This window comes from Bombina bombina, chromosome 2, assembly GCF_027579735.1.
Source record: "Bombina bombina isolate aBomBom1 chromosome 2, aBomBom1.pri, whole genome shotgun sequence".
Classification (NCBI taxonomy): domain Eukaryota; kingdom Metazoa; phylum Chordata; class Amphibia; order Anura; family Bombinatoridae; genus Bombina; species Bombina bombina.
Window position 1 is genome coordinate 237,599,072 of NC_069500.1, and position 23,559 is coordinate 237,622,630.

Consider the following 23,559-nt stretch of genomic DNA (forward strand, 5'->3'; position numbering starts at 1 on the left):
AGAGTCCATGAGCTAGTGACGTATGGGATATACATTCCTACCAGGAGGGGCAAAGTTTCCCAAACCTCAAAATGCCTATAAATACACCCCTCACCACACCCACAAATCTGTTTTTACAAACTTTGCCTCCTATGGAGGTGGTGAAGTAAGTTTGTGCTAGATTCTACGTTGATATGCGCTCCGCAACAGGTTGGAGCCCGGTTTTCCTCTCAGCGTACAGTGAATGTCAGAGGGATGTGAGGAGAGTATTGCCTATTTGAATGCAATGATCTCCTTCTACGGGGTCTATTTCATAGGTTCTCTGTTATCGGTCGTAGAGATTCATCTCTTACCTCCCTTTTCAGATCGACGATATACTCTTATATATATACCATTACCTCTGCTAATTTTCGTTTCAGTACTGGTTTGGCTTTCTACAACATGTAGACGAGTGTCCTGGGGTAAGTAAGTCTTATTTTCTGTGACACTCTAAGCTATGGTTGGGCGCTTTTTTTATAAAGTTCTAAATATATGTATTCAAACATTTATTTGCCTTGACTCAGGATGTTCAACATTCCTTATTTTCAGACAGTCAGTTTCATATTTGGGATAATGCATTTGAATCAATCATTTTTTCTTACCTTAAAAAAATTTGACTTTTTCCCTGTGGGCTGTTAGGCTCGCGGGGGCTGAAAATGCTTCATTTTATTGCGTCATTCTTGGCGCAGACTTTTTTGGCGCAAAAAATCTTTTCTGTTTCCGGCGTCATTTGTGTCGCCGGAAGTTGCGTCATTTTTTTTACGTTCTTTTGCGCCAAAAATGTCGGCGTTCCGGATGTGGCGTCATTTTTGGCGCCAAAAGCATTTAGGCGCCAAATAATGTGGGCGTCTTATTTGGCGCTAAAAAAATATGGGCGTCACTTTTGTCTCCACATTATTTAAGTCTCATTTTTCATTGCTTCTGGTTGCTAGAAGCTTGTTCTTTGGCATTTTTTCCCATTCCTGAAACTGTCATTTAAGGAATTTGATCAATTTTGCTTTATATGTTGTTTTTTCTCTTACATGTTGCAAGATGTCTCATGTTGCATCTGAGTCAGAAGATACTTCAGGAAAATCGCTGCCTGGTGCGGGAACTACCAAAGCTAAGTGTATCTGCTGTAAACTTTTGGTAGCTGTTCCTCCAGCTGTTGTTTGTATTAAATGTCATGACAAACTTGTTAATGCAGAAAATATTTCCTTTAGTAAAATACCATTACCTGTTGCAGTTCCATCAACATCTAATGTTCAGAGTGTTCCTGATAACATAAGAGATTTTGTTGCTGAATCTATTAAGAAGGCTATGTCTGTTATTCCTCCTTCTAGTAAACATAAAAAGTCTTTTAAAACTTCTCTTTATCCAGATGAATTTTTAAATGAACATCATCCTTCTGATTCTAATGATTCTTCTGGTTCAGAGGATTCTGTTTCAGAGGTTGATGCTGATAAATCTTCATATTTATTTAAAATGGAATTTATTCGTTCTTTACTTAAAGAAGTCCTAATTGCATTAGAAATTGAGGATTCTGGTCCTCTTGATACTAAATCTAAACGTTTAGATAAGGTCTTTAAATCTCCTGTAGTTATTCCAGAAGTTTTTCCTGTTCCTGGTGCTATTTCTGAAGTAATTTCCAGGGAATGGAATAAATTGGGTAATTCATTTACTCCTTCTAAACGTTTTAAGCAATTATATCCTGTGCCGTCTGACAGATTAGAGTTTTGGGACAAAATCCCTAAAGTTGATGGGGCTATCTCTACCCTTGCTAAACGTACTACTATTCCTACGGCAGATGGTACTTCCTTTAAGGATCCTTTAGATAGGAAAATTGAATCCTTTCTAAGAAAAGCTTATTTGTGTTCAGGTAATCTTCTTAGACCTGCTATATCTTTGGCGGATGTTGCTGCAGCTTCAACTTTTTGGTTGGAAACTTTAGCGCAACAAGTAACAGATCATGATTCTCATAACATTATTATTCTTCTTCAACATGCTAATAATTTTATCTGTGATGCCATTTTTGATATTATCAGAGTTGATGTCAGGTTTATGTCTCTAGCTATTTTAGCTAGAAGAGCTTTATGGCTTAAAACTTGGAATGCTGATATGTCTTCTAAATCAACTCTACTTTCCCGTTCTTTCCAGGGTAATAAATTATTTGGTTCTCAGTTGGATTCTATTATCTCAACTGTTACTGGTGGGAAAGGAACTTTTTTACCACAGTATAAAAAATCTAAGGGTAAAAACAGGGCTAATAATCGTTTTCGTTCCGTTCGTTTCAACAAAGAACAAAAGCCTGATCCTTCATCCTCAGGAGCAGTTTCAGTTTGGAAACCATCTCCAGTCTGGAATAAATCCAAGCCTTTTAGAAAAGCAAAGCCAGCTTCTAAGTCCACATGAAGGTGCGGCCCTCATTCCAGTAAACCCAGTGAAAGCTCAAGCATTTCTGAAATGTGTTTCAGATCTAGAGTTGGCTGGAGTAATTATGCCAGTTCCAGTTCTGGAACAGGGGCTGGGGTTTTATTCGAATCTCTTCATTGTACCAAAGAAGGAGAATTCCTTCAGACCAGTTCTGGATCTAAAAATATTGAATCGTTATGTAAGGATACCAACATTCAAAATGGTAACTGTAAGGACTATCCTGCCTTTTGTTCAGCAAGGGCATTATATGTCTACAATAGATTTACAGGATGCATATCTGCATATTCCGATTCATCCAGCTCACTATCAGTTTCTGAGATTCTCTTTCCTAGACAAGCATTACCAATTTGTGGCTCTGCCGTTTGGCCTAGCAACAGCTCCAAGAATTTTTACAAAGGTTCTCGGTGCCCTTCTATCTGTAATCAGAGAACAGGGTATTGTGGTATTTCCTTATTTGGACGATATCTTGGTACTTGCTCAGTCTTCACATTTAGCAGAATTTCATACGAATCGACTTTTGTTGTTTCTTCAAAATCATGGTTGGAGGATCAATTCACTAAAAAGTTCATTGATTCCTCAGACAAGGGTAACCTTTTTGGGTTTCCAGATAGATTCAGTGTCCATGACTCTGTCTTTGACAGACAAGAGACGTCTAAAATTGATTTCAGCTTGTCGAAACCTTCAGTCACAATCATTCCCTTCGGTAGCCTTATGCATGGAAATTCTAGGTCTTATGACTGCTGCATCGGACGCGATCCCCTTTGCTCGTTTTCACATGCAACCTCTTCAGCTCTGTATGCTGAACCAATGGTGCAGGGATTACACAAAGATATCTCAATTAATATCTTTAAAACCGATTGTACGACACTCTCTGACGTGGTGGACAGATCACCATCGTTTAGTTCAGGGGGCTTCTTTTGTTCTTCCGACCTGGACTGTAATTTCAACAGATGCAAGTCTTACAGGTTGGGGAGCTGTGTGGGGGTCTCTGACAGCACAAGGGGTTTGGGAATCTCAGGAGGTGAGATTACCGATCAATATTTTGGAACTCCGTGCAATTTTCAGAGCTCTTCAGTCTTGGCCTCTTCTGAAGAGAGAATCGTTCATTTGTTTTCAGACAGACAATGTCACAACTGTGGCATACATCAATCATCAAGGAGGGACTCACAGTCCTCTGGCTATGAAAGAAGTATCTCGAATTCTGGTTTGGGCGGAATCCAGCTCCTGTCTAATCTCTGCGGTTCATATTCCAGGAATAGACAATTGGGAAGAGGATTATCTCAGTCGCCAAACGTTGCATCCGGGCGAATGGTCTCTTCACCCAGAGGTATTTCTTCAGATTGTTCAAATGTGGGAACTTCCAGAAATAGATCTGATGGCTTCTCATCTAAACAAGAAACTTCCCAGGTATCTGTCCAGATCCCGGGATCCTCAGGCGGAGGCAGTGGATGCATTATCACTTCCTTGGAAGTATCATCCTGCCTATATCTTTCCGCCTCTAGTTCTTCTTCCAAGAGTAATCTCCAAGATTCTGAAGGAATGCTCGTTTGTTCTGCTGGTAGCTCCAGCATGGCCTCACAGGTTTTGGTATGCGGATCTTGTCCGGATGGCCTCTTGCCAACCGTGGACTCTTCCGTTAAGACCAGACCTTCTGTCGCAAGGTCCTTTTTTCCATCAGGATCTCAAATCCTTAAATTTAAAGGTATGGAGATTGAACGCTTGATTCTTGGTCAAAGAGGTTTCTCTGACTCTGTGATTAATACTATGTTACAGGCTCGTAAATCTGTATCTAGAGAGATATATTATAGAGTCTGGAAGACTTATATTTCTTGGTGTCTTTCTCATCATTTTTCCTGGCATTCTTTTAGAATTCCAAGAATTTTACAGTTTCTTCAGGATGGTTTAGATAAAGGTTTGTCCGCAAGTTCCTTGAAAGGTCAAATCTCTGCTCTTTCTGTTCTTTTTCACAGAAAGATTGCTAATCTTCCTGATATTCATTGTTTTGTACAAGCCTTGGTTCGTATAAAACCTGTCATTAAGTCAATTTCTCCTCCTTGGAGTTTGAATTTGGTTCTGGGGGCTCTTCAAGCTCCTCCGTTTGAACCTATGCATTCATTGGACATTAAATTACTTTCTTGGAAAGTTTTGTTCCTTTTGGCCATCTCTTCTGCCAGAAGAGTCTCTGAATTGTCTGCTCTTTCTTGTGAGTCTCCTTTTCTGATTTTTCATCAGGATAAGGCAGTGTTGCGAACTTCTTTTGAATTTTTACCTAATGTTGTTAATTCCAACAACATTAGTAGAGAAATTGTAGTTCCTTCATTATGCCCTAATCCTAAGAATTCTAAGGAGAAATTATTGCATTCTTTGGATGTTGTTAGAGCTTTGAAATATTATGTTGAAGCTACTAAGACTTTCCGAAAGACTTCTAGTCTATTTGTCATCTTTTCCGGTTCTAGAAAAGGCCAGAAAGCTTCTGCCATTTCTTTGGCATCTTGGTTGAAATCTTTAAATCATCATGCTTATGTTGAGTCGGGTAAAACTCCGCCTCAGAGGATTACCGCTCATTCTTCCTAGTTTCTACTTCCTGGGCGTTTAGGAATGAAGCTTCGGTTGATCAGATTTGCAAAGCAGCAACTTGGTCTTCTTTGCATACTTTTACTAAATTCTACCATTTGATGTGTTTTCTTCTTCTGAAGCAGTTTTTGGTAGAAAAGTACTTCAGGCAGCTGTTTCAGTTTGAATCTTCTGCTTATGTTTTCATTTAAACTTTATTTTGGGTGTGGATTATTTTCAGCAGGAATTGGCTGTCTTTATTTTATCCCTCCCTCTCTAGTGACTCTTGCGTGGAAAGATCCACATCTTGGGTAGTCATTATCCCATACGTCACTAGCTCATGGACTCTTGCTAATTACATGAAAGAAAACATAATTTATGTAAGAACTTACCTGATAAATTCATTTCTTTCATATTAGCAAGAGTCAATGAGGCTCACCCTTTTTTGTGGTGGTTATGATTTTTTTGTATAAAGCACAATTATTCCAATTCCTTATTTTTTATGCTTTCGTACTTTTTTCTTATCACCCCACTTCTTGGCTATTCATTAAACTGATTTGTGGGTGTGGTGAGGGGTGTATTTATAGGCATTTTGAGGTTTGGGAAACTTTGCCCCTCCTGGTAGGAATGTATATCCCATACGTCACTAGCTCATGGACTCTTGCTAATATGAAAGAAATGAATTTATCAGGTAAGTTCTTACATAAATTATGTTTTTGATTACTTTGGATGATAGTGACTCCACAGTGGTGGTTGTCCCTCAGAAGTCTAGTAAACTCTACAGATATTTTGAGGTTCCTTCCTATACAGTTGTATATTCCAGTCCCTAAGAGAGCTACTGAGATTATTGCAAAGGAGTGGGAGAGACTGGGAATTCCTTTTTCTCCCTCTTCTATTTTTAAGAAAATGTTTCCAATAGCCGACTCTGTTAAGGAGGCTTGGCAAACTGTTCCTAAGGTAGAAGGAGCTGTTTCTACCCTTGCTAAAAGAACTACTATTCCCATAGAGGATATTTGTGCTTTCAAGGACCCAATGGACAAGAAGTTAGAGGGGTTACTCAAGAAGATTTATATACACCAGGGTCTGCAGTGGCAACCGGCTATGTGCATTGCCACCGTTACTAGTGCAGCGGCATATTGATTTGATGCACTGTCCGAGGCCCTCAGGACTGAGACTTCTTTGGATGAGATCCAAGATAGGATAAAGGCTCTTAAGCTAGCAAATGCCGTTATTTCAGACGCTTCCCTTCAAGTTATCAAATTGGGAGCGAAGATATCGAGTTTCTCTATCTTGGCCCGCAGAGCCTTATGGTTAAAGCATTGGTCTACGTATGTGTCTTCTAAGTCTAAACTTCTATCCATTCCTTACAAGGGGAAGGCTTTGTTCAGACCCGATCTGAAGGAGATTATTTCTGATATCACGGGAGGTAAGGGTCATCTTCTCCCGCAAGACAAGAGAAATAAACAAAAAGGACGACAAAGCAATTTTTGTTTCTTTCGAAATTTCAAGGGAAATTCTTCATCTTCCTCCTCCAAGCAGGGACAGTCCAAACCTATATGGAGACCCACCCAGTCTTGGAACAAAGGAAAGCAGTCCAAGAAGCTGGTTAGTGATTCCAAGACAGCATGAAGGGCATGCCCCCGATCCGGGACCGGATCTGGTAGGGGGCAGTCTTTCCTTCTTCGTTCAAGCCTGGGTTCGGGATGTCCAGGATCTCTGGGCAATAGAAATAGTGTCTCGGATACAGATTGGAGTTCAAGAATTTTCCTCCCAGAGGCAGATTTCTAATTTAAAGATTATCTGCAAATCAGATAAAGAGAGAGGCGTTTTTACACTGTGTAGGAGACCTCTCCGCCCTGGGAGTGGTTGTTCCCGTTCCAATTCAGGAACAGGGACTGGGGTTTTATTCCAATCTATTCGTGGTTCCCAAAAAAGAGGGAACCTTCAGACCGATTCTAGACCTCAAGAGTCTAAACAAGTTTCTCAGGGTACCGTCCTTCAAGATGTAAACTATTCGTTCCATTCTTCCATTGATCCAAGAGGGTCAATTTATGACAACTGTGGATTGAAAGGATGCGTATCTACATGTTCCCATTCACAGGGATCATCACAAGTTCTTAAGGTTTGCCTTTCTGGACAAACACTACCAGTTTCTTCAAAGGTTCTTCAAGCAGTGGTGCCTTCCGTTTAGGTTCCTGTCTTGTTCCCTCCCTTTCATCCGTGTCCTGTAGCTTTGGTATTGTATTCCACAAGTAAGAATGAAATCCGTGGACTCGTCATATCTTGTAGAAGAAAAGTAAATTTATGCTTACCTGATAAATTGATTTCTTCTACGATATGACGAGTCCGCGGCCCACCCTGTTATTTTTAAGACAGATTTAGATTATATATATTTTTTGTAAACTTCAGTCACCTCTGCACCTTTGGCTTTTCCTTTCTCTTCCTAACTTCGGTCGAATGACTGGAGGTGGAGGGAAGGGAGGAGCTATATATACAGCTCTGCTGTGGTGCTCTTTGCCACTTTCTGATAGCAGGAGGATAAATCCCACAAGTAAGGATAAAATCCGTGGACTCGTCATATCGTAGAAGAAATCAATTTATCAGGTAAGCATAAATTTACTTTTTTAAACAATAACAATTCTGGAGTAGACTGTCCCTTTAAGACATGTTGTATTTTATGCAATGTCATGTCAAATATAGGCATGTTCTGCCTTGGAGCTCTCACCAACTTATGAAATAAAATAAAATATATGCTTACCAGATAAATGAATTTCTTTCATGATTGTGAGAGTCTGCAAACCCATCCCTTCATTGTATACAGTTGTTGTTGGTGTCAGGGTGCCAGGAATCAGACTGAGACAAGAAGTGCAAAAATAATCACACCTTTATTAATAGCCAAAAATAATAAAAAGTCTACAAGTCAAATAACAAGCCAGGAATCAAAACCAGAGCTGGTAGTCAGACGAGCCGAGTCAAGAGCCAAAGCGAGTAGTCAGACAAGCCAGAATCAGGAACAAGGAGAACAGCAGAGTCAGCAACAAGCTAGAGATCAGGAACCAGGAGGGACGTCAGACAGCCAGGTAATACACAGGAGCTGTCACAAACAGGTCTGAGACAACGCAAGGACAAAGCATACTGAACAGAGTCCCTTTAAATAATAAGTGATGACATCACAATTCTGAGACTGCATCCTGTCTCACACAGATGATGTACACCAGTCTGGCCATAAAAGGAAGTGCAGGAAATGAGCAGCATAACACAGTATGCACCAGAATTAGCAAGAGAGGTGAGTAAAATGACTGCCAGCAGCACATGGCAAACAAAACAGAGAAAAAACCCTGACAGTTACCCTCCCCTCAACGACCCCTCCCCCGCGGGAGGACAAAAGGCTTATTGGGGAAACGGGCATGGAAGGCACGGAGGAGGGCGGGAGCATGAACATCAGAGGAGGGAACTCATGATCGCTCCTCCGGACCGTAGCCCCTACAGTGAACCAAATACTGTACGCGGCCCCTGGACATACGAGAGTCAATAATGCTGCTGACCTCATATTCCTCATGGTTGTCAACAAAGATAGGACGGGGACGAGGCAACACAGTGGTAAACCGATTACAAACCAATGGTTTCAAGAGGGAGACATGAAAAACATTGGAGATGCGCATAGTAGGAGGAAGGTCAAGAGCGTAGGCCACAGGATTGACCCGTCGGAGTATTCCAAAAGGACCAACATAACGGGGAGCCATTTTATTGGATACGAAGATTCAAGTTGTGGGAGGACAGCCAAACTCTCTCACCAACCTGGTAGGAAGGCGCGGGCAGACGCCTACGATCAGCCTGGAACTTTTGGCGCTGCATAGAACGATGAAGGCAATCCTGAATCTGCACCCACGTAGAACCGAGTTGCCGGAGATGCTCCTCCAATGCCGGAATACCTTGAGACATGAATGAATCGGGCAACAAGGATGGTTGAAACCCATAATTCGCCATGAACGGGGATAACTTGGAGGAAGCATTAATAGCACTATTACGAGCAAACTCTGCCCAAGGTAACAGTTCAGACCAATTATTGTGGTGATCTGAGACATAGCAACGGAGGAACTGTTCCAGAGCTTGATAAGACGGTTCCGCAGCCCCATTGGATTGAGGATGATATGCCGAGAAGGAAAGCTGGATCCCCATTTGAGCACAAAAGGAACGCCAAAATCTGGAGACAAACTGGCTACCCCGGTCTGACACTATCTCCTTGGGTAACCCATGTAAACGGAAGACCTCCCGGGCAAAAATTGAAGCAAGCTCCTGAGTGGTAGGCAACTTCTTCAAGGGAATGCAATGTGACATTTTTGAAAAACGGTCAACCACCAGAAGGTTAACAGTATTGCCATTGGAAAGAGGGAGCTCGACAATGAAGTTGATGGAAAGATGTGTCCAAGGACGCTCACCGTTAGCAATAGGTTGAAGAAGACCCACAGGAAGACGTCGAGGATCCTTTTTCTGTGCACAAACTGAGCAGGAGGCAACATACGCAGCAACATCAGAACGAAGACCTGGCCACCAGAATTGTCGAGTGACAGACCAAATCATTTGGTTCTTGCCTGGGTGACCTGCGGCTTTAGGATAGTGGTAAGTGTGCAAAAGTTTAGTTCGAAGATTCTCAGGAACAAAACACTTACCACTAGGTTTCTCAGGAGGTGCATTGGTTTGTGCAGCCAGGAACTCCTCCCCCAAGGGAGAAGTCAAATTAGTACGTATGGTAGACAAAATATGGTAAGGAGGTATAACTGGAGCAGGTGCAGACTCCTCCTTGGACAGAGGGGAAAATTGTCGAGAGAGGGCATCAGCCCTAACATTCTTACTACCAGGCAGGTAGGAGACCACATAATTAAACCGAGACAAAAATAGCGCCCTCTGGCCTGTCGGGGCGACAAACGTTTTGCTTCAGATAGATAAGTTAAATTCTTGTGGTCAGTAAGAATGAGCACTGGCACGCTAGTACCCTCGAGAAGATGCCTCCATTCCTTGAGTGCCAAAATGATGGCCAGTAATTCCCTGTCGCCAATTTCATAATTGCACTCCGTTGGAGACAATTTCTTAGAGAAGAAACCACACGGGTGCAAGGAACCATCAGGCGTAGGACGTTGAGACAAGAGGGCACCTACTCCAGTCTCATTGACCTCAAGAACGAAAGGCAGGACAGGGTTAGGATGAGCCAGAACTGGAGCGGCAGCAAAGGCAGTCTTAAGACTATCAAAGGCCTTAATGGCAGTAGGTGACCAATGGAGTGGATCATTCTCTTTACGGGTCATGTCTGTGATAGGTTTGACCAAGGAAGAAAAGTTTTTAATAAACTTTCTATAGTAATTGGCAAAAAACGTTGAATAGACCGAAGACCAACTGGGTGAGGCCACTGCAGAACTGCAGATAACTTGTCAGGATCCATGGAGAACCCTGCAACGGAGATAACATAACCCAGGAAGGTTACTTGAGTGTGATGGAACTCACATTTCTCGAGTTTACAAAACAGGCCGTTCTCACGTAGGCTCTGAAGAACCCGTGTAACATCAGAACGATGAGCCTCAAGTGTGGGTGAGTGTATGAGGATGTCGTCCAAGTAAACCACAACACACTGTTGCAACATATCTCGTAGGACATCATTAATAAATTCCTGGAAAACAGCAGGAGCATTACATAGGCCAAAGGGCATTACAAGATACTCATAATGCCCGCTCCTGCTGTTTTCCATTCGTGGCCCTCCATGATCCTAACGAGATTGTACGCTCCTCTCAAATCAAGTTTAGTAAAGTCAGTAGCTCCCTTGAGGCGGTCAAAGAGTTCCGTAATGAGCGGAATAGGGTAAGCATACTCAATGGTAAGATGATTAAGACCCCTATAATCGATGCATGGTCTTAACTCGCCACCCTTTTTCTTCACAAAGAAGAAGCCAGCTCCTTGCAGGAGAGCAGGATTTGCAGATGATCCCCCGCGACAGAGCATCGGCAACATACTCCTCCATAGCACAATTCTCCGCAACAGACAGAGGGTAAATCCGGCCCCGAGGAGGAATGGCTCCGGGTTGCAGGTCTATGGCACAATCGTAAGACCGGTGAGGAGGCAACGTACAGGCACGCACCTTGTCAAAAACGTCTGGAAACTCTCGGTACTCCTCTGGCAATTGAGATACCTAAGAAGTGCACCAGACTGGTTTCCGAAGACAAGTAAAAAAAACATTGCGGAAACCACGACAAAATTTCGGACCTGCGCCACTCGAGGCTGGGATTGTGCTTTTGGAAAAGAGAAAGAGAACAGCACTCCTGAGATAGAACAAAAGCTAAAATAACTTCTATGCCTGTTCATTTATATTGCAACTCGGGGTGCGCGTTCTTTTAGCACGCTATGCCCCTTCACAGAGAAAAAATATCCTGTAGCATATCAGTCTGATCCTAGCTTTTGTTCTATCTCAGGAGTGCTGTTCTCTTTCTCTTTTTTCACATTTTTGTAAATTACGCTTGGGTCTCCATAAGAGTAATGGGTAATCCAGACGTGGATCCCGTGCACACATGCCCTTAGAGAGACACAACTGCACCTCACTGACGAGGCCCACAGAAGGCCGAAACAATCGTCTGGGGTTGTTGCTTCCCTTGTTCAGAGAAGAATTGCCTGGTATTTTGGCGCTGGACTGTCATTGGGCAGGATCAGACTGATATGCTACAGGATATTTTTTTTTCTCTGTGAAGGGGCATAGTTTGCAAAAAGAATGCGCACCCTGAGTTGCAATATAAATGAACAGGCATGGAAGTTATTCTAGCTTTTGTTCTATCTCAGGAGTGCTGTTCTCTTTCTCTTTTTTCACAATTGTGCTTTTGGAGCCAGGGGTAACCTAGAACAACTGGAAAATGTGGAGAGTTTTTTACCTGGAACTAGAAGGTTTCAAAATGGAGAGCCCCAACAGCCATATATAACGGAGCAGTTTCGTGAGTGCAGGCTGAAGGGGCCTGCCATCAATGGCCTCAATAGCAAGCAGAACGGACCGAGGCAAAACAGGAATGGAGTGCTTTGATACAAAAGCACTGTCAATGAAATATCCCGCAGCACCGGAGTCAACAAGAGCCTGGGTGACTATGGAGGAGTCCACCCAGGAAAGGACAACCGTGACCAAAGGTTTCTCCTTTAGCGGTTCCGGGGACGAGGATTAACCACCCAAGGTCTGCCCCCGACAGGACTTTAGGTGTGAGCGTTTCCCGGCTGTGTAGGACAAGGCTTCAAAAGGTGGCCCTGTAACCCACAATAGAGGCAGGGCCCTTCCCTCCTCCTAAATGCCCTCTCGGCCGCGGAGAGACGCGTGAATCCCAACTGCATCGGCTCAGCAGTACCTGGTGACTCGGGACCATTAGGCATGGGAGGAGAGGGAGGCATGGGTGGGAACGAACATGTAGGAGACAACGGAACAGGAGGCTTCCGCAAGAGCTCCTTGAAAGAGTGCCTCTCACTTGGTCTAATGTCAATTAGGATCAAAAAAGACACCAATGCCTCAAGATCTTTTGGTAAATCTCTGGCAGCAACTTCGGCTTTAATCGCATCAGAGAGCCCATGAAAGAAGGCTGCAAAAAGGGCTTCATTGTTCCAACCTACCTCTGCGGCATGCGTACGGAACTCAATGGCATACTGAGCAACAGATCTTGTACCTTGCTGAATGGACATGAGTCGTTTAGCAGCAGAGGAGGAGTGAGCCGGAACATCAAGTACCCTTCGAAAGGAGGCTACAAATTCAGGGTAATTTGAAATCACAGGTTTATTAGTCTCCCACATGGGATTAGCCCAGGCAAGAGCTGTGTCAGAGTAACGAGATGAGAAATCCCAACTTAGCTCTGTCAGAGGGAAACGCCTGAGGTAACATCTCAAAATAAATGTCCACCTGGTTCAAAAACCCTCTGGACTGATTAGGATCGTCTCCATAACGCTGAGGTAGAGGTGCAGAACCGGACATGCTCCTGGTAGAACTAGGTGCAGCAGCGGAAACAGGAGCAGCCATAACTTGCGGGACACTTTGGTCCTAATGTGCAGTGCGAGTCAGCAGGGTTTGAAGGGCTAGTGCAAATTGATCCAAGCGTTGGTCCTGTTCATCCATCCTGGAAATTATGGCAGGTAAAGGTGGATTATTAGACTCATCAGGATTCATGGCCCTTGCGTAATGTCAGGGTGCCAGGAATCAGACTGAGACGAGAAGTGCAAAAATAATCACACCTTTATTAATATCAAAAAATAATAAAAAGTCCACAAGTCAAATAACAAGCCAGGAATCAAAACCAGAGCTGGTAGTCAGACGAGCCGAGTCAGGAGCCAAAGCATGTAGTCAGACAAGCCGGAATCAGGAACAAGAAGAACAGCAGAGTCAGGAACAAGCCAGAGATCAGGAACCAAGAGGGATGTCATACAGCCAGGTAATACACAGGAGCTCTCACAAACAGGTCTGAGACAACGCAAGGGCAAAGCATACTGAACAGAGGCTCTTATAAATAATAAGTGATCCTGTGTGAGACTGCATCCTGTCTCACACGTATGATGTACACCAGTCTGGCCATAAAAGGAAGTGCAGGAAATGAGCAGCATCACACAGTATGCACCAGAGTCAGCAAGAGAGGTGAGTAAAATGGCTGCCAGCAGCACATGGCAAACGAAACAGGGAAAAAACCCTGAGAGTTGGAACTTGTTTTGCACTTAATTTGCTTCTCTTGACTTATTACTTTCTAGTTTCCTTCTATCTACTTGGTAATATGTATGACTAAGACACTCTGGGAGGATGTGAGAGTTCAAAGTTCTGGTATGTAGGGGTGTTTTGCATCATTCTAGTGGACATGTAATCTACGTGTGATAATCTTGTGGACTCTCACCATCATGATTTTTATTTATTTATCAGGTAACCATAAATTTTGTTTGTGCAGATTTCCCAAGATACAGACAATTCTGGTGGGGGTGGGGGGGAGGTGGATTTCTGGCCTCTCACACCCTCACTGATTCAAGCAGACTGGTAATAAAGGGGAGGCGTTATGAATTTTTATGAAGTTTTATGAATGTTTTTTACCTCCTACTGAAGACATGAAATTATAGCCTTTACATTCCTGATATATGGTAGGTGTGCGTGTGTGAATAAATGGATTGATCTGTAAAATTGTTATTAAATTATTATGCTAATATAAAATGTTTTATTTTTAGATGAAACCTTTTAATAGGAGCCAAGTAACGTTAAACAGGATTGAATGTTTACTAGATGGCCAGTTCTTGGCTGAAACATTTGAAGAACTTCATCGTCTTTTACCCGTTGTGCCACCTGTGCATTTTATTCAAATTCTTCTAAAGCACTTGATACAGGTACAAGCTTTTGGTAAGCTTTCTAAGAACAAAATACAAGCTTGTTTTAGATCGGTAGGCTTTTTAAATGTAGTACTGTTTTTTTTAACTTTTTTTTTTATTGTTCTGAGATAAGTCAAAGAGGGTGGTAGAATGGCTGTCGCTGATGGGGTTTGTTTTTCAAACTCATGAATTATGTTATTATGTAGTATTACTTTTGCAGAGCTTTTTTTTATTCCTTTTGATGTACACATTACAATATTAGTTTTCCGTTATCTTGGTGCATTTTTTTCTGTTTGTTTTTTTTTTCTTTAAAGTACACAAAGATATATTTTTGTTGCCTTCTAAATTCTACTGCATTTAGAATTTGGATTATGGTAAAATACAGATAAAACACATTACGTAAATGTAAGCCTCTGTACTGAAAGATACATTAAAATTGCTCAAACCTTAGGCCATATAAAGGGGATTGTACACAACAAAAATGTAAAGCTCACACTTGTCTTCTTAAAAAAACAAAAATAAAGTGGTAATTGGCAAGAGTCGATGAGCTAGTGATGTATGGGATATACAATCCTACCAGGAGGGGCAAAGTTTCCCAAACCTCAAAATGCCTATAAATACACCCCTAACACACCCACAATTCAGTTTTACAAACTTTGCCTCCTATGGAGGTGGTGAAGTAAGTTTGTGCTAAGATTTCTACGTTGATATGCGCTTCTCAGCATTGTTGAAACCCGACTCCTCTCAGAGTACAGCAAATGTCAGAGGGACGTGAAGGGAGTATTACTTATTGAATACGATGATTTCCCTTTTCATTGGTTCTCTGTTATCAGTCGTAGAGATTCATCTTCTACCTCCCTTTTCAGATCGACGATCTACTCTCAATTTACCATTACCTCTACTAATAACTGTTTCAGTACTGGTTTGGCTATCTGCTATATGTGGATGGGTGTCTTTTGGTAAGTATGTTTTTTATTACTTAAGACACCTCAGCTATGGTTTGGCACTTTATGCATTTATATAAAGTTCTAAATATATGTATTGTACTTATATTTAAGCAAAGGAAAAATGGTTAACACTTTGTCCGTGTGTGAGCAAAAAAGCCAAGCCTGGCACCGGGACTAAGTCGACATAAACACCCCCAAACAGTACATGTATGAGCCAATAAGAGAGGTGTACCTTGAGCACTGAAGAGAGAAAGTCCTGTATATGAACGGAGCGATATCCGATGGCAGCGTGTCTGCCGACTTCTCTTCCGCCTCTGCGCAAAACCCGGTCTGCAGCTCTGTAGACGTCACCACGTGACGTTAGGAAGGGGGTGTGTGTTGAAAGTCTGTGTATTCACCCGGCCCAGCAGTTAATGAGGAGTGATAACCTGGACTCAGTAGCTGGTCAAGGACATCAAAAAGCAAAAGGTGGAGTCCCAGGTCGATAAAGTAAAAACAATTCTTTATTAGATTCGTTAAAAGTTGAGTTCTTGTGAGACGCAGCTCACACGGTCACAAAATCAGCCAAGAAGTGTGGAGAAATGAGCGTAGCACCAATGGCTTACATGTTTCGGCTAAATGCCGTAATCATAGCCTAAGGTGCTAAGCCTGAGAAGTCATTAAGAAAGGTAAAAAACAATCTGATTGGCTAAAACACTACAAGAATTAAAAATGTACGCCCATTTTAACACACCTTGCATGCACATTAAAGTTAACCCTATGTATGCCATAATATATTGAAGCAAGAGTATATTAGAAGATATAAAATGTGAAGTCTCTAATTCACACATCACAGAGTCCTTCACTGAGGCATGTGATGTCTTAAACTTACAGCACTTATACTCCGAGTCTTCTCTTAGCCAGGGAACAATCAACAATGCTGCCACCTTTAAGGACAAGTCTAAATTCTATCCCATCCAATCTAGAGGCCAAATTATAGAGACATTTCACTCTCGGGTGGAACGAGATTTGCAAACTCTTAATGACAATTCTACAGGTTACACCCAAAATTTGCCCAAAAGATTAAGAAAGGCAATGAGTACATTACAAAATGACACGAATATTGTCATACGCCCGGCTGATAAAGGTGGCAGCATTGTTGTTTTAAATAGGTCAGATTATGTGGCAGAAGCACACCGCCAATTGTATAATCCACAAGAGTACACTCCATTGACCACTAATCCCACAGTTAGATTTAAGAATGATCTTCTTGAAATTTTGGACGATGGTGTTGAACATGGGTTTCTCAATGAACAGACTGCTTCATTTATGTATGTACAACATCCTAAGACACCCATGTTCCACCTTTTTCCAAAAGTTCACAAATCTTTAATTAATGTCAAGGGACGCCCCATCGTCAGTGGGGTAGATTCCTTACTAGAAAGACTCTCATCCTGGCTTGACACTATTCTGCAGCCCTTGGTGAACACTTTACCATCTTTTACCAAGGACACAAAACACATTATTAATCTATTGGCTAAGCATAAGTGGAATGACAACTTTATGTGGGTTACAATAGATGCAGTCTCCTTGAACTCCTCTATACCCCATTCAGAAGGTATTATGGCTATAAAATTCTTTTTAGCTAATTATACAGATTACACTGAGAACTTCCAAAGCTTTATCATTCGTGTACTAGAATTCCTACTTACACACAATATCTTTTGTTTTGAGACTAACTATTACCTTCAGAAAAGAGGTACAGCAATGGGGGCAAAATTTGCCCCCTCATATGCGAATCTCTACCTTGGCTATTGGGAGATTAACTGCATCTATGGAGATATTAATCCCTACAGGTCATCTATATATTTCTATAAGAGATATATAGATGACCTGTTATGTATCTGGTCTGGCCCTTCAGAGGATGTGCCCAAATTTGTCTCCTGGCTGAATCAGAATGAGTTGAACCTGAGCTTCACCTTTATTTCTGATCCAGTGAATATTGACTATCTTGACCTAACACTCACTGGTAACTGTAATGGCACTATCTCTACAAAGGTTTTTCGTAAGCCAATATCAGGTAACACACTTTTACACGCTAACTCTTGTCATCCCACCAACACTGCCTATGCTGTGGCGAAAGGCCAATTTATGCGGATAAAAAGGAACTGCAGCAGAGAGGAGGATTTTGAACATGAAGCTAGCCTACTAGAAAATAGACTGAGATCTAGACAATATTCTAAAAGACACATTAAACAGGCAAGACAACAGGTTAATCTCATCCCCAGACAGTCAATGTTACTTGATAAATGCAAGAATACTAACAGCAACTTTCAGGGTATTTACTTTGTAACAGAGTACAGTGCTCAATACTCTGAAGTTTGCAATATTATCAGAAAACATTTTCCCCTCCTAATTGCAGATGACAAGCTTACTGATGTAGTAAAAAATGGTATCAGATGCTCTTATAAAAAATGTGCCACTTTGGCTTCAATTCTATCTCCGACACAACTTAGACCAACCACACAACATACTAGCTCTTGGCTGAGACATCAGGGCATGTATAGATGTGGACATAAAAAGTGTAAGCCATGTGACTATGCACAAATTACGACAGAATTCAGATCAACTGTAACAGGGACTGTTTATCCTATTAAATCTTGTTTAAATTGTACCAGTACCAACGTCATATACCTTGTCACCTGCATCCTTTGCAATATTAAATATGTTGGTCTCACGTCTAGGGATGTTAACTCTAGAATAAGAGAACATATCTCCTCCCTAACAAGGGGCACGGCTACAACTCCTTTAGTGCAACATTTTGCCACCAAACACAACTGCTGCCTTGACTCGTTTAGGTGGATAGCTATCGAAAAAGCCAAGGTCCCTATTAGGGGGGGAGATATAGATAGAGTCCTAGCTAAACGTGAAACCTTTTGGATTTTTCAATTAAAAACCAGACTTCCTCAAGGTTTAAACTCCAAATTTGATCTGATTAATTTTTGGGAGTAAATTTATATGACATTATCTTGACTGTTCTACTTACACACTCTGATATATTCCTATATATCCTGACATGTTTTAAGGTGCTTGCATTTTGTCTACTCTCTAAATAGTTTTTGTTCAAGATCACATGCTTTGTATAATCTGTATTGTGTGCTAAATATAGTGCAGTTATATCTACATGATTCATTTCGGCAGCGGTTCAGTTGTGGTATTTACATGATGTATATAGTTATATTTATATATCATATACACTTATATACAGTGTTAATACACCGTAAACAACTTTCACTGCCCCTTTTCCCACATATTAACATATAAATATAACCATATATATATATATATATATATATATATATATATCTGTTCCCCCCCCCCTTTTTTTCTATACGTGTACTAGGCAGACTAATGTAACCTTGAGTCATAGTTTATTGTGTGGACACTATTTTTACTATTTTTATTTTTATATTTGTTATTATTCTATATTGGCTTTTTCCTCATTTATTGCAGTTGTATTTAAGCCTTTAATAACAGTAATACAGGTACACAATAGGTTTTTATTATTTACACTGTCACACTTCCTTAGTGACAATTGTGCCGTATAGTTGCTTCTTAATCTTTCCTCTTTTTCTTCCCCTTTTCTACTATTTTTCATCTACTCCTTTTCATGCACTTTTACACCTCCTATCCCTTCACATTTTATATCTTCTAATATACTCTTGCTTCAATATATTATGGCATACATAGGGTTAACTTTAATGTGCATGCAAGGTGTGTTAAAATGGGCGTACATTTTTAATTCTTGTATTGTTTTAGCCAATCAGATTGTTTTTTACCTTTCTTAATGACTTCTCAGGCTTAGCACCTTAGGCTATGATTACGGCATTTAGCCGAAACATGTAAGCCATTGGTGCTACGCTCATTTCTCCACACTTCTTGGCTGATTTTGTGACCGTGTGAGCTGCGTCTCACAAGAACTCAACTTTTAACGAATCTAATAAAGAATTGTTTTTACTTTATCGACCTGGGACTCCACCTTTTGCTTTTTGTTGTACTTATATTTGCCATGAGTCAGGTTCATGTATTTCCTTCTGCAGACTGTCAGTTTCATATTTGGGGAATAAAAACATTTTTTTATAAAACAATTTCTTACCTGGGGTTTAGTCTTTTTTTCAATTGACTACTTCTTGCAAATTGCGGGCGGTATTAGGCCCGCGGGTGCGCCAAATGCTAAATTTTATTGCGTCATTCATGGCGCGAAAAATACGTCTATGATGCAACTTCGTCATTTCCGGCGTCATAGTTGACGCCAAAGCCTTACACACGGTTGCGTCATTAGTGACGCGAGTGTGTCATTTCCAGTTATTATTAGCGCCAAAAAAGTTTTCAGTTACGTTGTGCGTCATACTTGGCGCCAAATTTTTTCATTATTTTATTACCCCATTGATGTTTACCTCTTGCCTTTTTCTCTATCAGAGGGCTATGCTATTTGCATTTTTTCCCATTCCTGAAACTGTCATATAAGGAAATTGATCATTTTGCTTTATATGTTGTTTTTTCTTTTACATTTTGCAAGATGTCTCAATCTGATCCTGCCCCAGAAGTTTCTGCTGGAACATTGCTGTCTGACACCGGTTCTACCAAAGCTAAGTGCATTTGTTGTAAGATTGTGGAAATTATTTCGCCGAATGTCATTTGTAATAGTTGTCATGATAAACTTTTACATGCAGATAGTGTGTCCATCAGTAATAGTATATTGCCAGTTGCAGTTCCTTCAACTTCTAATGTACATGATATACCTATGAATTTTAAAAAATTTGTTTCTGATTCTATCCAGAAGGCTTTGTCTGCATTTCCACCTTCTAATAAACGTATAAGGTCTTTTAAAACTTTCAAATGACCAACAACATAATAATTTATCCTCTTCTGATGAGGATCTATCTGATACAGAAGATCCTTCCTCAGACATTGACACTGACAAATCTACTTATTTATTTAAAATAGAGTATATGCGTTCTTTATTAAAAGAAGTGTTAATTACTTTAAATATTGAGGTAACCAGTCCTCTTGACGTTCAGTCTAATAAACGTTTAATTGCTGTTTTTAAACCTCCTGTGGTTTCTCCAGGGTTTTTTCCTATTTCTGAGGCTATTTCTGATATAATTTCTAAGGAATGGAATAATCCAGGTACTTCTTTTATTCCTTCTTAAAGGTTTAAAAAATGGTATCCTTTACCAGCAAATTCTATAGAGTTTTGGGAAAAAATCCCCAAAGTTGGTGGGGCTATTTCTACTCTTGCTTCCTTTAAGTATCCTGTAGATAGGAAGCTTGAATCTTATCTAAGGAAGGCCTATTTATATTCAGGTCATCTTCTCAGACCTGCAATTTCTTTGGCTGATGTTGCGGCTGCATCAACTTTCTGGTTGGAGAATTTAGCGCAACAAGAATTGGATTCTGACATATCTAGCATTATTCGCTTACTGCAATATGCTATTCATTTTATTTGTGATGCCATTTTTGACATTATTAAAATTGATGTTAGATCCATGTCTTTAGCTATATTAGCTAGAAGAGCTTTGTGGCTTGGAATGCTGATATGACATCTAAATCTAGATTACTATCTCTTTCTTTCCAAGGTAATAATTTATTTGGTTCTCAGTTGGATTCTATTATTTCAACTGTCACTGGGGGAAAAGGAGTTTTTCTGCCTCAGGATAAAAAACCTAAGGGTAAATCTAAGGCTTCTAACCGTTTTCGTTCCTTTCGTCAAAATAAGGAACAAAAACTCAATCCTTCCCCCAAGGAATCTGTTTCCAATTGGAAGCCTTCCTCAAATTGGAATAAATCCAAGCCATTTAAGAAACCAAAGTCAGCCCCTAAGTCCACATGAAGGTGCAGCCCTCATTCCAGCTCAGCTGGTAGAGGGCAGATTAAGGTTTTTCAATGATATTTTCAAGGATATTTGGATAAATTCTGTTCAAAATCAATGGATTCAGAGCATTGTCTCTCAAGGGTATCGAATAGGATTCAGAGTAAGACCTCCTGTGAGAAGATTTTTTTCTCTCACGTATCCCAGCAAATCCAGTAAAAGCTCAGGCTTTCCTGAAGTGTGTTTCAGACCTGGAGTCTTCAGGGGTAATCATGCCAGTTCCTTTTCAGGAACAAGGTTTGGGGTTTTATTCAAATCTATTCATTGTCCCAAAAAAGGAAAATGTATTCAGACCAGTTCTGGATCTGAAAATTTTGAATCGTTATGTAAGAGTACCAACTTTCAAGATGGTGAGTATAATGACTATTCTGCCTTTTGTTCAGCGAGGACATTATATGTCCACAATAGACTTGCAGGATGCATACCTTCATATTCCGATTCATCCAGAACATTATCAGTTCCTGAGATTCTCTTTTCTAGACAAGCATTACCAATTTGTTGCTCTTCCATTTGGCCTAGCAACAGCTCCAAGAATCTTTTCAAAGGTTCTAGGTGCCCTACTCTCTGTAATCAGAGAACAGAGTATTGCTGTGTTTCCTTATTTGGACGATATCTTGGTACTAGCTCAGTCTTTACGTTCTGCAGAATCTCACACAAATCAACTAGTGTTGTTTTTTTGGAAACATGGTTGGAGGATCAATTTACCAAAAAGTTTCTTGATACCTCAGACAAGGGTCACCTTTTTAGGCTTCCAAATAGAGACAGAGTCATGGACACTGAATCTAACAGACAAGAGACGTTTAAAATTGGTTGCAGCCTGCCGGCACCTTCAGTCTCAGTCTTTCCCTTCAGTGGCTATGTGCATGGAAGTTTTAGGTCTCATGACTGCAGCATCGGACGCTATCCCCTTTGCTCGTTTTCACATGAGACCTCTACAGCTTTGTATGCTGAACCATTGGTGCAGGGATTATACAAAGATATCACAATTAATATCCTTAAATCCCAATGTACGACACTCTCTGACGTGGTGGATAGATCACCATCGTTTAGTTCAAGGGGTTTCTTTTGGTCGACCAACCTGGACTGTGATCACAACAGATGCGAGTCTTTCAGATTGGGGAGCTGTTTGGGGATCTCTGACAGCACAAGGGGATTGGAAATCTCAAGAGGCGAGATTACCAATAAATATTTTAGAACTCCGTACATTTCTCAGAGCTCTTCAGTTTTGGCCTCTGTTAAAGAGAGAACCGTTCATTTGTTTTCAGACAGACAATATCACAACAGTGGCATATGTCAATAATCAGGGTGGGACTCACAGTCCCCAAGCAATGAAAGAAGTATTTTGGATACTTGCTTGGGCGGAATCCAGCTCCTGTCTAATCTCTGCGGTGCATATCCCAGATGTAGACAATTGGGAGGCGGATTATCTCAGCCGTCAGACTTTACATCCAGGGGAGTGGTCTCTCCATCCAGATGTGTTTTCTCAGATTTTTCAGATGTGGGGTCTTCCAGAGATAGATCTCATGGCCTCTCATCTAAACAAGAAACTTCCCAGATACCTTTCCAGGTCCAGGGATGTTCAGGCGAAAAGTGGATGCACTGACACTTCCTTGGTGTTATTATCCTGCTTACTTTTTCCCGCCTGTAGTTCTCCTTCCAAGAGTGATCTCCAAAATCATCATGGAACAATCGTTTGTGTTGCTGGTGGCTCCAGCATGGCCACACAGGTTTTGGTATGCGGATCTGGTTCGGATGTCCAGTTGCCAGCCTTGGCCACTTCCGTTAAGGCCGGACCTACTGTCTTAAGGTCCGTTTTTCCATCAGGATCTCAAATCATTAAATTTGAAGGTATGGAAATTGAACGCTTAGTACTAAGTCATAGAGGTTTCTCTGACTCAGTGATTAATACTATGTTACAAGCCCGTAAATCTGTCTCTAGAAAGATTTATTATAGAGTTTGGAAGACTTACATTTAATGGTATTCTTCTCATAAATTCTCTTGGCATTCTTTTAGAATTCCTAGAATTTTACAGTTTCTTCAGGATGGTTTGGATAAGGGTTTGTCTGCAAGTCCCTTGAAGAGACAAATCTCTCCTCTTTCTGTTTTATTTCACAGAAAGATTGCTATACTTCCTGATATTCCCTGTTTTGTACAGGCTTTAGTCATTAAATCAATTTCTCCTCCTTGGAGTCTTAATTTGGTTCTGAAGGCTTTACAGGCTCCTCCATTTGAGCCTATGCATTCTTTGGACATTAAACTACTTTCTTGGAAAGTGTTGTTCCTTTTGGCTATCTTTTCTGCTAGAAGAGTTTCTGAGCTTTCTGCTCTTTCTTGTGAGTCTCCTTTTCTGATTTTTCATCAGGATAAGGCAG

The 23,559-nt window shown here is 41.0% G+C and overlaps 1 protein-coding gene across 1 annotated transcript in view; it reads left to right on the forward strand.

Moving 5' to 3' along the window:
* Positions 1–23,559, forward strand: part of SLF1 (SMC5-SMC6 complex localization factor 1) — a 686,747-nt gene that overhangs the window by 176,026 nt on the left and 487,162 nt on the right. The window contains exon 8 of the mRNA XM_053701493.1: positions 14,191–14,346. Within this exon, the coding sequence (XP_053557468.1) occupies positions 14,191–14,346 (156 nt within the window). The remainder of the gene's footprint in view (positions 1–14,190; positions 14,347–23,559) is intronic.